Below are 13,413 nucleotides of genomic sequence, written 5' to 3'. Positions count from 1 at the left end.
CTTATAGCTTAACTGCTTAAATGTTTTAAATAAGAATGAAAGTTTTTAAAAGTTTTTTTTTTTATTTTAAAACATAAATATCTATAGAACCCATGGCATGGTCGTTAGTGAGTTGGACTATCATGTCAGAGTTCTCATTCCCTGTCTGTGCCATCTAAAATTTCTTTTCACAGGTACTGCTTGTATCGAAGAATTGAAAAAATACTCCCATAGTAATTCTTGTCATACGAAGTGCTTTCCGAAATTAGCTGTTCGAATTCGGCTCAAAGCTTTAGGTCCATACCTGACAACAGTACACAGAAATGGTTGAGAATTGTAAATCACTTGGCCCTAGTTTTCAAAGGATTGTTGTTTCACCTAATTTATTTAATTTTATATAAATATCGATGATATCTTAAAAAAAAATATTTACATGTTTAACAATTAATACTTTGAATTTATTATGTAATAATTCATTTCTGTGATTATTATATAAATATATATAAAAATAGAATCGAATCAACGCAGTTGATCGAAATTAATACCAACATAATTGCAATAACTTTTTCTGATGTTCAACAAAAAAAAAACAATCGTTTGAGATACTTTTCTGCTCGAAGTTTATAGGAAAGTCTTAAGGACCGAAACAACTACAACCATAAAGAATGCATTTCTCCATCCGTGTATTGAGTCCGATGCACTGCAGGGTAATTCATCAATGTCCGATCTAAACAAACAATAACAATCAATAAAAAAGAAAATACAAATTTTCATTGTTACAATAACACCCGAAATATTTATTAGTCCCAAAGAAATAAACAAAGGTAATTATTGATGTGAGAATTTTTTGTTTTGTCAAACACTTAAGGCATGATAAGTATCAGTGATTAATATTAATTAATTAATATAATGCGTAATTTCTTATTTTCAAATATATTTGATTGAAATGAATTGAATGTGTGCAAAGTGCTAGAAAAAAGCTTTTGAATGATACCTAAATAGTATAAGACAAAATTATACACACCCCGCATCATATACATAAATATAGAGACACAAAACATACTTAAACATTAACACAGAAGTTAAACACACAAATCAACAAATCAAAATTTGACACAAGGACATAAGACATTAAAATATAAGAAGTACACAGGAAGAGGTAGCTTTTTACTTGAGTCCGATTACAGCACAACCAGCACGACCACCAGCATTTCCGGTTTTCTTTGAGTCAGGATGTTTTGTTTTGCCCAAATCGTCGACTCCTTCATGGATTACAAGACCACGTCCGATGATGGACTGTTTGCCTGTCAATGTGATGAGGTGGTCGGTAAGGGTTGTGTCGACTGTGCCTGACTCATCGGCCATAACATTGCCCAAATCTCCCACGTGACGTACTTCGTCCTCGGGCGCTCCATGGTCCATCTGCGGAAATAAAGACATACAAATAATTAATCAAAAGTATTGTAATAAACAAATTTGTTTAATTTACATGTTTTTTTTTTTGGATTTTCACCTGATTCATTTTCTTATGGGTAATGAGAATTTTTGGGGTAAATATAATAAATTATGAATTTCCACTAAGTACATTAGATACCCCTTGGGGTGCTTTGTGCTTTTGTCAACACTGCACAAAACGACAGGGAACTTTTTAGACTTGTTGGCAAACAGCGGCACTATGTACTAGGTTGGTTTAATATTTCTCATACAAATTATAACTTGAAGGTTTTTCTTAGTCTGATGAATGTTTGGCAATTACTTTACAAGTAAGTACATAATTTGATAAATGAAAGCGTCCTCGTCCTTTTTTGTGCTATAAAAATTGGAACCTTCATACATTATAAATGATTATGTTCATTGTTCGTAAAAACATTATGAATATTGTATGAGCTAATAATGGATTCGTTAATAGCTAAATTTGGGACTGAATGAATTGCTCTTGGGTATAGCTGATATTTGAAGTAGTGACGAAATCGAAAACAAATTAAGTGCACATTTTTCAGATTGTACTATTAAGTAAACCATTTTTGCAGAAGAATTCTTCCATACTATGCAGAAATCGAAGAACAAGCGTCGATTTAACACCTTTAGACTATTTTTGTGAGCTATGTTAAAGCTCATGTCTATACAGCTAAGCCCAATTCAATTGAGTCATTGAAAGACAACGTTAAAGTATTTATTCGTGAGATACCGGCCGAAATGTTGGAAATTGAGTCAAATAAAGATTTCATGCATTTTTTTAAATTATATGTTTTTTTTTGGAAAAACTTTCATATAGCTTTTAAGAAATCACCCTTTATTTATTAAACAACTAAATGTATAACATTCTTAATGGCACCAAATTAACAGACCCCTAAAACTACATCAATCGGGGCTTATATTTTAGAAACATAATTGTGGATAAATTATTTTAGAAATTTAAGAATACGTTTAAACGTTTTTATAAAGATTTCCACTTTTTTATTTAAATTGTAAAGAAAACTTTAGTTGTCCCTCTGGTAGAAGATAATCAAAGCGTCTTTTGTCTTCTTTCCATTTAATCTAAAAAAAAACTATGTATGTTAAAATGTTATCTATTTAACATTTTGTAGCTTGTTGCAAATAAATGGTTCTGAATAATCACATTCATCACGTTTCGATAATATTTTTATAAAATTAGCATGTCGTTATGCAAGCCCAAGCACCATAGTATAAAATGACAAACTTCTTAATTGAATTCCTTTACGTTATTGTCTTACAACAATGCTTTGAGGTAAACAATGAAGAACAATCAAACCAACAAATAGTCATTCTTTCCTTCTTTAGCCGATTATGAAAAATCTATAAGTAACAAATCCCTGTAAAAAGTTGAAAGCTAAAAGTTTTTAACGAAAATGACAATCATCTCATAAGAAATAAAGGGAAAAAAGAAGCATTTTTGACAATAAATTTGTAAAAATAAAAGTCGTACACAAGTATACCGATCTTTGGCTTTGGCTAAAATGCTCTAAGCTAGGTTAGGTTAGGTTGTATCGGGTTATGCATCTGTACAGTTCAAGAAAACGTTTCACTTCGATCCATTGTAATCCCCAGGTGAAGGAAATGAAGGTTGAGGGAAGAATGCCCCTAGATGGCAAGGACAAAAGGTCGCATAAGTAGTCTAAAAAGTAATTTACTATTGTTGTCATTCTTCGTTTGGCTAGGGTTGGTCATTTGCATAGAAAGTGGAAGTATCTTCCTACAGCTCCTCGCCCTCACATCCTGTACATATGAAAATCAGATGAGCCACTACCCATTCTGTTCACGTTGGTACCTAATAAGTTGTATGTGACCCGTGTGTACCGTCAATGTCACAGTTTAATGAGCCCCAACACAGAGGATAACCGAGTTGGTTTCCCTCCTACGGCATTGTTATGCCAGTCTGGACTTTGTGACATTGGCAGATATGGACAAATCCTTATCGGCTTCAGAAGCCTCCAATACTTCTGCTTGAAATACACTGAAGTAATTTGGAAACTTTATTGGTCTTTCTAGGGCAGGATTACATGAAAAGATGTCACCCTTACAGCCTCACTTATTTTGAAACCATCCGTTCAGACAGATACATGATTTAATTTAATGACTCTGTTTATCATCCAGTCCCTCCTCTTGTTTGTACCTTTGAGTAAAAAACCTGTATGCTGTAAGCTAAAACCTTACACAATTGAAATATCCACAACTTTGGTTATAACGGGTTCTTATTGTAATGGTTGATAATTTTTCGCTAAACATGTTCGGCCATCTAAAAGATTGTTTTTGTGTCATAGTTAAGTTTGACACTTAAAGCTGCTCCTGCTCGAAATCCTGAAAAAAAGTTAGTATCAGAATAAAACCATTTGTGCGTAGCCCAAACAATGCCTTTTTTAAACCAAACTGAAGCACACAAAAAGATTTTGCAAATAGTTCCTGTGAATGGTAAGGTAGTGGTTAAAAAGCATAGTCTTATAGTTAATTAACCTTTAGAACCTTTCTACTTTTGAACCTTTCTTTCTTGTTTTCAGCATTTTTTAGACTCTTCGACTAGACTGAGATTATGGCACCAAAGTGTTTTCTTTCTTGGCAAACAGATCTTCATTTTCATCGTAAGACAGAGTTTGTTAATGGTTATTTATAACATTGACCAAAAACATCGAATTTTGAGTATATTAAACTTCAATACCTATCTACATATAACCAACCTATTAGAATTTCATTTATGTCAACACTATAAATCATTCCACGTAAACTTTATGCACACACAAACTTATTCCCCACTTCACAGCTGAACTTACCTTGTCGGGATTGTAATGTCCTCCAGTACTAGCGCACCCATTTGTCAAATCTCCTTTCTCATGGACATGGAATCCATGCTTTCCAGGTGTCAATCCGGTTATTAAGACTCGAATATAAACATTTTCACCGCAGGCGTTTTGTGTGAAGGTAACATTGCCTTTGACTTTCCCTTCGCTTCCTTGAATGCTAGCAATAGCAACAATTGGTGTTTGTTTCTGTTAAATTTTAAACAAAAAAATAAAAAATATATAAATATGTCCATAAATGCATTAATTAATAACAGATAAATGACTATTTATGTATTTATCACGGAAATTACCTCAGCTAAAGCTGCTACAGCACCAAAGGCCAAAACTGCCACCACAAATTGTACAGACACCATGTTATTTAGTGTAGCTAAGGAAAAAAATATAAATAAATAAATACAAAATCAAATATCAAATCTCTGGTGATGTTATTATGAAATAGTTTTGATGTTTTTAAAAAAGTGTAGGATCATTCACTTAACTACTACATCAGCCATGCTTAGAGCTTCAATGAAAACGAGTCTATCTTACTTAATAAAACAACATCATGATTTTTAGAGATCGTGTCGGCTCGGCACCACTTAAGCACAATCAACGTCATCGTCGTCAAATCTCAACCCCAAGCCCTCGAAGGGGAAGCAGACAGTCAGTCTATTCACAGTAACACTACTTTTAATAGCCAAACACTGCTTGATATCAAAGGTGAGATTTGCGATAATAATGTTGCCGTCTGAGAATTTTAAAAGATAGCAAAAACATATACGCTAAAAGGCACGCGAAAAGATTTGGATGAAATTTTGTATGTCCATATTATTTGAAATTACAAGTCGATCTGATTATAGAATTTAGGATTGTTTTCAGGATTTGAGTTTCTCAGTTCTCAAACGGTCTTTTAAAGTTTTGTGTTATGGTAGTGGTTTAATCTAAATAAACAAATCTAAAATTATACGACTTATAAAATGAAAAATAAAAAGAAAAAAACAAACCACGTCTAAACGCTGATTTATGTTTGCAAGGGAAAGTACTGCCAAAATGCTGGATCTAGTAGCACTTTTTCGTAGTACAAGTGAAGTATCCTTTTTTAACTCTTCATCGATTTTGGGGACTGAGAAAGGATCAGGTGATGGTTTTGGGTGTGTTTTGATTTTCGCCTAGAGCATCAAAAATCCTTCAGGATGCTTCAAACTGACTTATATATATCTAGAATAATAGATCTTCATTACAAGCATCTTTTTCTAGCACAAGAGGTTCTATAGCGTTAAAAATACTTCAGGATGCTCCAAAATGATTTATCTATATTTTGAATGATAGAACCTGATTGATGAAATAATTTTGAAGTGAATTCCTTCATTAATTTTCGAGATATTGGAGCCAAAAATCAAATTGTTATCAATTTTTTACTAAAAATGTTATCAAAAGTTTTTTTCATAAAAAAGTAATATATAATAACAAATTAGTTTCAAGCTTGTATCCTAAATTTTTGCCAAGCTTTTCGAATCGAAAATCAATCATTACCAACTTTTAGTTATATTTCTTGTAGGTTTTTATTATTTGTTTAAAAAAAACTGTCCCTTCTTTTTTCCTAAAAATTTTACCAGATGCCAAAACGATATTCTTCCATGCATTAAACTATTTTGGAACAGTATGTTTTATTCGCAAAATATTCGAGGTGATAAAATCTGTTGATTTTTTCTTTCGAATCGATACTATTTCGGGTCATTGGTTCGAGAGATATTCGAGGTCAATCAAATTCTTCTCTTTCTTAGAAATTACTTTAAGAAAACCATATATATAAAATAAAATGTATTTTAACTCGATATCTCTTCTCTTCTTTGTAGCACCCGTGGCGAGCTGGTAAGTGTGTATATGACTGTAATGGCAGAGGTCTTGGATTCAATCCCTGCCTGTTTCACCTAAAAGTTTTGTTTAGTATTACTGCCTATAGTAACTAAATGACAAATCCTCCTCCTACGAGCTGTTGCGCAATTTACTTTTGTATTATTAGTATTGATCGACGAATAAAGGTAACCGAACGTACGGATAATGGATACCGTACGGACGTACAAACGTACGTACGTACACACGCAAACAGTTGGAAAAACCTTTGATTTGGATTCTAGGGATCTTGAAACAGAAATTTCAAAAATGTTCAATTCGACAAACCGGATCGATTAGAAATGCAGAGGTTATGTTTCTATCATTTGTTTTTATTTATTTGTTACAAATTTATGCTGGTATCAGAAAACTTGAAAGAAAAAGGTTAGTTAAGTTATTTTTTAAATATTGTAAATTAATAAAAATTTTCTAATACAAACAAATTCACACAAATTGATTGTAGCTTTTTTTATTCTAAGAAACAGTGATAGCCTAATTTTGTTTAATATCTTTTCTCACATTTTTATCTTTTGTCCATTGACTGATAAACCAAATTAAATGTTGATTTAAAAACGATACTAAGTTTACGTGATTTATAAATCGAGGTGTGATAAAATTAAAATCCCGTCATGTTGGCAATAATCGTGTGATTTATCAAGTCACATGCAATTTTTACTATAGGTATCAGAACTGACAGATTTCATTGAGATCTATGTATCTCGCAGTTTTTGTATGTTCTATATTTGACGACGTTGACGAACGTACCCATCAGTGAATAAGTCGGCAATTGAATTGAATCATAACTGAAAAATTAAGTTACATAAAGTGGGTCATGGTGGAAATGATGCCCGTGATACCTATGCATTAAGCTTTAATATCGCAATATGAATAGAGTGCTAAAGCACCTTTAGTGAATACTCTTTAATATTATGGGTATAGCATATCAAGCACACATTTTATATTAATTGTTTTAAAAAAAAAAACATATTGACTAGAACGATGCAAGAAATCATAGAATTTGATTGTACACGTGCTTTAATTTAAGTAAATAGCTCTGACGTTGATTCATTTTATTGATTAAACTTTATCTAATATAGACGCTCATCTTGTATTCTAAAAAATAATAATGTGTCAAGTTGAAGATCGTGTAGACGACACAACGACTGCAAAAAGATCAGCCAAGCGTTATTAAGATCCATTATTTTTTGTGGATTTTAGTTAAATTGAATGATGAGAACTGAGGTTCAAAACTAAAAAATAATTGATGTTCATAAGTAGTTTTTTGGGTGAGTTTCGTCATAGAACATTTACTCTTGCATCATCTGAATTGTACGGATTTAATAAAAAGAAATTTCATTTTGAAACAAATCAGTGTTTGAAGTATCTGAAAATAAAAGCCTTAAAACTACCTGGTTCTTAAATAACAGGATATCTAAGATAAAACCTTTAATTGGAAAACCTTTTATATCGTTGTATTCAATTTTGTACGCAATGAATGTCAAATATATCTGCAATCAATTAAAAATGACAACATTAAGCACGCAATAGATGTTGTTGAGGTTTACAAATACTCAATTCTTTAGGGACTAATTTAAGAAAATTATCAATATTTGGGACAAAAATGAGACAAACAAACTTTTCGACCACTATCGGTCGTCAGCCCACAACTTCTTGTTTATAATGTAAATTTTATACTAGACTGAAACATACGATAACACCACATTGTGAAATTGGTCAATAGGCGAACCACCTTTAAAAATGATTCTTTGTTTTTGTATAATTATAAACAAAAACTTGTAAAACTTGTCGGTGAAGGTATCTCTTGAGTAAACACAATTAAACGTCTTCAAGTTTATTGTAATTTGTTAACTGTTTTCGGAGATATATCCCTGTTGATATGTTTTTTAATTAACAACTAAATTAAATTAAGAGTTATTTAAATGTAGTACATCGTTTTCGTTTTTAATTAAAACTTTGTTTTTTATTTATTGCAAGGGAGAACAAAACACCCTTTATAAGTTCATTGATTAGAATGTTTATATTGAAATTAATTTCCTAAGTGATTCTAAATTTCAATTACTACTTTATTAAATCATGTTCATGTGCCAATCAAAAATATGTTTATACCTTCCTATCACTATAAGTCTCGGAGCACGTAAAATCATTTCAAGATACCTGTGTATAACTTTGTAGATAAATTAATAGTCACGCCGACATAGCGATAAGTGGCTACCGATATAAACAATAACAATTCCTTACACTTTCAAGACGTCATTCACGATGATGATTCTAAATATGTGCATTTATCGTTTCCCAAGATGTCATTGTTACTCTCCCCCAAAGTGAATGTAAATATGTTAATAATTTATTGTTCAAGGTGGTTTTTAATTATCAAGTTCAATAAGAACAGTCGATGCCGGTATCGGTGGTGGATTAAAAAAATAGCACAATAAGTACGATTCTTAGGCCCTAGAATCACTTAATGAAATTAAGTATGCTTTAAAAATATGGCCTGTCGGCTGTGACTCTGAAGCTGCCATCTTTGAAATGTTTATAAACAATATATGGCGCTGCAAACGTTAGCTGATATTGTTCTCCATCAGCAATGAAATAAATATCCACTGATTTTTTAGGTTTTTTTCTTTAGGGGGCCATTGAAACCAATCAGTGAAAAAAGTATTATTATTAATTCAATCAAAATTGTTCAGATTGCAGGGATATTTTTTTACTTTACGTTTTTAAGTACCTTTTTATATACCCGTAACTTTGAATTGTCATATTTGAAGTCTAAATTTAATTTGATGGATAAAATTCAAGGGCTTTCATGACTAAGTATCTATTCTGGTTTGAAGTGTGAATTATAACTTTCAATTTTTTTTAACTATGGCCTTCAATTGAAGAAATCCGCCACTTAACTTTAAGACGATAAATGTAGTAAATCGCTTTGAAATATTTTGAATTCATTTTAATAATATTTATTATTCTACATGGCAAATTAAATGATGTGAATTGTTTTGTATTATATTTTTGAAAACTTAACAACAAATGTATTAAACTGCGACTTAGTAATATTGCTTGCACACATTTTTATATCGGTTTGAAAAATAACTAACATAATTACCAATTTATTGAACAAAAGAGTTTTCGTATGTTTCGTTCAAAACATCAAAGTATTTTTTTAATGGTAATAGTAAGTTTTTGATCATTTAAGGAGAATCAAAACACTTTTTAGGAATTTTTCCTCAAGCAAGACCATGTTTTAAAATTGTTTATACATTTTATATTATACCATTAATTAATTTTATAAAGCTGGTCATACACGGGCTAACCAAATGGTTTTCCTACCAGTTTGTTTGTTGTGATTAGTTTTAAAGATTCAGTTAAAGATATTTTGTACTTTCGGAAAATCTACCCCATTTGGACGATTTTAATCAGAAATAGAATCAGCTGACACTTTAGGACTTCTAAAAACAAAATTCAAGAACAAAAATGCATATTTTCTTTTTTAAAAAAAGGAGTCAAAGTCCATGTATTGGAATGTAATTAAATTTCTTCAAAATTATTGTTTAAACGGTTTCGGGTTTAAACTCTTTAATAATATTTGACTGAGATGTGAATAAACAAAACAAAACATAAAAATAATAAAATTAATTAAATTTCTGAAAAACTTAAATCAAAATATATTTTGAACTCAAGATTTTAATCAAGTATGTCTAATGGTGGTAGAGATGTTCGAAAAAAGTGGGTTTCCATATTCCGTCCCTCTGTCAGTCTGTCGTTGCCCCTACAAACCAAACTATAAAGTGTTTTTAAAGCTATGAATAACACTATTTCACTTACATTTTGTTGGTCAAAAATCAAAAAACGAATACCAAATTTTTTATAAAAACAAAAATTATTTGAAAAAAAAAAATATTTTTCAAAAAAAAAGTAATAAATTAGAGTTATTTTATTAATTAAAAAGCATTTAAATTTTTTAATAAAAACTTATTTTATAAATATTTTTTTCTTTTTAATTTTTAAATAAAAATACTATTCGTAATTAAAACTTTAATTTGTACTTTTGTACACAGTATTATGGCCTTCTCAAAGAGAATATACCAGCTTCAAATAATATATTTATAAAGTATATACTGAACAATTGGAAATCGTTTAAAGATTTAAAAAAAATGTTTAAATGTGTAATTAATATAATTTTTGTTCCTGTTTATTTTTTTTTTTCGTTAAGGAAATTTATTATTATTATTATTATGTCAGGACATACATCAAAAAGTTTCTGTGATTTGTGTAATTTAAGAATTTTATTTTAATGATCGCTATAACCAACCTTTTTTAGTTAAATATAATTAAATTTCATGATGTTTCAAGGACAGTTTTGGTTATTATTAATCTTTTAATCTTCTATGAGGTTTAAATTTTGTGAGCAAACATTTTATTTGATTTTTTTAGTTTTTTGTTGAATAATTTTAAGCCCTTTACAAACGGTTTGGACTGTTCTATTTAATTTGAATTACTTTTAGATATTATATGTACAAATTAAAAAGACCCATTCCTTTGTTTCAATTCTTGCGTGATATGCTGTTGATGCAAAAGGATCCTTATTTGAATGATGTTAGTGCCTGATATCATCAAAGTTTTCAATAAATAACACGATTAAATTTTTCATTTTGGGAACAGGTATAGGTTTGGCTTTTTGGTATTTCAAGCCATGCATTCTTCATTATGTACCTACATGCATACGGCTTATATATATTATATATATTTGGAATGTTGGCTATGTAAGGTATGTACGTATGTACATGTGTGCATTCCAGTTTTTTAATTTATGTAGGTACAACATAACGGTATTCTACTTTAGGAGCAATGGTTTGATTTGTTTTTCGAATGTCGACTTCTTAAAGTTAAGATAAAATGTTAAGTTTAAATTATTTAATTTTTTTAATTTCCGTTAGGTTTTAAAAGTCTAAAAATATCCTATATCTTAATAAATTGTGTATCACATATGAAAACCACTATAACTCCGGATTTGCAATCCAGTCATTCGTATTTTATAAAATATTTTCGGAAATCTGTTTACCAAAATAAAACCGGATAGGTAGCTTAACCACAGTTATCAAATTAAATTGTTTTTCTTCTTATAAATATAATCTCCGTTTGATTTTGCATTTTTAAAACAGTTCGGATTTACATGTGTTAAGTGTAGTCCAAAAATAATATAATGTTTAACTACGTGTATTCATTATTTTATTAATGCAGGCACATAAATGTTTTTATATAGGTACGTAATTCTTACTCACTTAAGTCGAATATGCTTATTTTGAAATATGTACTTAATTATTGATTTAATAATTACAACTGACTATTCACTACGAAAAACAAAGTTAGACTGACGATCATATCATTTCAGTTTCAAAGATTAAGCTTTAAACTCTCACTTGTTTATAACCACCTATACCTAATCATGTGTATTAGGGATCGGAATTGTACACCTTATTTCAACTGTATTATTGAAAGTTCCACTTACGGTTTAATATCGTATTAATATTTCTTAAATTATGTTAAACAATGCGATGAATTTGTAGTGTAATTGTTTTATTAGACTCATATAAACAGTTAGCTGTTTTGTAATTCAATATAAATTAAGAAATTATAAAAACGTGCGATGTTGCTCAGTGTATTCCAAAATTAAGTTTTTTTATATTCTCTTAAGTTTAATTGATAAAAGAAAATACATAATTTCTTAATTATCTTTCGTAGTAAACAGAATTTTAAAGTACGAAATGAAAGATAAGGTTGTTTTTTTAATCCTTATGGGGTCGTGTGTCAACGTCAACAATAACACGCCAAATATTCTCTTCCTAACCGCTAATCATTTCGGTCTTATCTGCGCAGACAAGCAACTTCACATATCCCCATTAAAAATATTTCAGCGGTATTACTCGTATATCACAAGATCTCGAAAAGTTTCCTTTATTGATTATTGATTGTTCACTTTCGATTGAATTCGTAGCCATATTTTGGTAAAAAATGTTCACGATTTGAAAATTGTCTCTAGGAGTAACTGAGCATAAATCAACTCACAACTGTTAAATAGAACAAATTAAAAAAAAGAGTATTGCCAAATTAAAAACCATACGTCAAAAAAAAAAAACACCACAAGTTTGTGCCATATATATACGTGCTAAGAAGCACCAACTTATGTTCTGACTTCAAAATTCCCTGTTAATTAGTACTTTGAATTCTGGTTTCCAATGTTGTCTACATATCTTATGGATTTAAATCAAATAGCGACGAATTTAGTTATTTGATGTCAATTTCTATAAGTATTAGCTAATATGGATTTTTTAAGTCAATATTTCGCTAAATCCGAACCCTTCACTTCAGTCCATAAACTTTTGAATAAACTTTTGCTTTATTTATCCCAACATCATGATCGTTATAATCGCAAAGTAGCGGTTAGTAGGGGTAGTGACGTAATTGATCATGGAGAACTCAATCGAAAGTGAATAAAAAAGTATTGGTTTGTTTTCTTGTGGTTTTATATTACACTTTTTATATTTGTTAGTAAATTGAGCTCAGATATAGATAAAGTACTTTTGAAGCAATAAAAATTGGTATCTCTTTACATCATGTTGTTTCTTGGATTGTAATATAATATTTTTCTACAACTGGCGCCATCTCTAAAAGAAAAAAGGTAAGTAGGGGTATGCAAAAAAGGTCGTTTGAGTTCAGACTCTATATAAACATAAACAAAATGAACAAGGTCAACTTGAAGTTGATGTGGTTCGATATAATCAAATAAGAACGACAATTTTATCTTCCTATAGACTCGGCTTTGATAAGTATTGTCAATTTAAATTTAGGACTCACTTACTATATATAGTTGAGTGTGTTTTTTAAGGACATGCCATTGAGTGATACATTTGTTTAAAACTTGAAAAAGACGTTATGAGGATATTGAGATAGTCCATAAAACATTTGAGTGGGCTAAATACATTATGCACTAATAGCCCATCTAAGCCAAAGCCCCAGAAAAATTCTCTTGGACTACTGGCTCATTTTTTATAGATTTTTAAACCTACACCAAATCCTATTTCGGGCTTAAACATTATGGTTGCAGGAGATAGCTGTTTACGCACAGTTGTAAACATTTTAATTTGCAATTGTTATAATAATTATACCAAGATATTTGAATTATAGAGAATATATTATGTTTGATTTTCTGGCTTAGTTAGTTGGTAAAGTG

The 13,413-nt window shown here is 30.1% G+C and overlaps 1 protein-coding gene across 1 annotated transcript; it reads right to left on the bottom strand.

Annotated features, from left to right (window-relative positions):
* Window positions 1-415: 415 nt before the first annotated feature.
* Window positions 416-11,589, bottom strand: LOC129950105 (extracellular superoxide dismutase [Cu-Zn]). The gene is made up of 5 exons (XM_056061921.1): window positions 11,465-11,589; window positions 4,586-4,662; window positions 4,266-4,481; window positions 1,151-1,401; window positions 416-706 (listed from the first exon to the last, which is right to left on the bottom strand). Exons 2-5 carry the CDS (start codon window positions 4,646-4,648, stop codon window positions 601-603), a joined length of 636 nt encoding a protein of 211 aa, XP_055917896.1. The 5' UTR covers window positions 4,649-4,662; window positions 11,465-11,589; the 3' UTR covers window positions 416-600.
* Between the last annotated feature and the right edge of the window lie 1,824 nt (window positions 11,590-13,413).

Source organism: Eupeodes corollae, chromosome 3 (assembly GCF_945859685.1).
Source record: "Eupeodes corollae chromosome 3, idEupCoro1.1, whole genome shotgun sequence".
Lineage (NCBI taxonomy): Eukaryota > Metazoa > Arthropoda > Insecta > Diptera > Syrphidae > Eupeodes > Eupeodes corollae.
Note: the sequence above shows the minus strand (reverse complement) of the source record. Positions and strands in the feature narration are given on the sequence as shown.